This window comes from Trypanosoma rangeli (assembly GCF_003719475.1).
Source record: "Trypanosoma rangeli strain AM80 chromosome Unknown Tra_15.4_contig_00551, whole genome shotgun sequence".
NCBI lineage: Eukaryota > Euglenozoa > Kinetoplastea > Trypanosomatida > Trypanosomatidae > Trypanosoma > Trypanosoma rangeli.
The window spans coordinates 4,964-5,899 of NW_021706298.1; the positions used below are offsets into that span (position 1 = coordinate 4,964).

At 44.8% G+C, this 936-nt stretch overlaps 1 protein-coding gene across 1 annotated transcript in view, besides 2 other annotated features; it reads left to right on the forward strand.

Moving 5' to 3' along the window:
* Positions 1–96: 96 nt before the first annotated feature.
* Positions 97–116: a microsatellite.
* A 209-nt stretch (positions 117–325) lies between these two features.
* Positions 326–367: a microsatellite.
* A 446-nt stretch (positions 368–813) lies between these two features.
* The window catches only part of TraAM80_09291 (uncharacterized protein), a gene marked incomplete at both ends in the record, with an annotated part of 321 nt that continues 198 nt past the window's right edge, over positions 814–936 (forward strand). The window contains one exon of the mRNA XM_029385983.1: positions 814–936. This exon is cut by the window's right edge and continues 198 nt beyond it. Coding sequence (XP_029234164.1) covers positions 814–936 — 123 coding nt within the window.

The following is a 936-nucleotide window of genomic DNA, read 5'->3' on the forward strand; positions in this document are numbered from 1 at the left end:
GTGTTGTACTTCCCGCCCATATATATGCGTAGGAGAACTGGTGAGATTGAAGGGAGTTCTAATCCCAGTGAGCTGCAATTACGTAAGACATAGGACATATATATATATATATATATGTGTGTTATTCTGATGTTTGATGTGCCACTGGGACGCGGAGTGGGCATTCACACGGGATGGTGTTGAAGACCGGGCCGATGGGTGTGTTAAGCTTCCTTGTGAGTGGTGAAGGGGATTATTGCAGTCGAGCGGTAGGTAGTATGCCTACAACATATGTCGGGAGAAAAGCAAAACTGTTTTCCAGAAGTGTAAGAAAGACGTGTTAATGTTTTTTTTTTGTATAATCTTTATTTTTTTTTGCATTTGTTTTGCCGTGAAATTTTAAGGAATGGAACACAAAATGGGACGGAGGGGACATTATTAGTGGCACGCCCTCGGTAACCAACGACGCATCTCACCATGGCCACGCCCATGCTAAAATACCCCCATGGGTCTATGGGTGTTGTGTCACTCTGGTTGTCAGATTTGTTGCAAAGGTTTGAAAGGGTGAAGTGTGCCGTTGCCTTTTTTTGTTTTGTTTTGCAACAGCGGTGTGTGTGGTGGTTAGCCTGTGTTGTTGGGTTTTTCGCATTTCCCCCACGACTGTTATGTGCTGCAGTGTTCCTTCACTGCTCTTCCTGCATCTTCTCTTTATTTGGTTTATGTATTACGAAGGAAATATTTATTCGATACTATTGCACGGCTACACTCAACCAAGCTTTCATTGAGTCGTTTGTAAGGTGATTTACGCACACGTGCACACACTGGAGAAGTGATATGTTTTCGTTGGGCGTGGTGGAACGCTCCTGGGAGGAGGAAGGTGAACGTGTGCAGCAGCAGCAGCAGCAGCAGCAGCCGGTGCCAATGATGAACAAAAGTGGTGAATATGTAATGGAATCT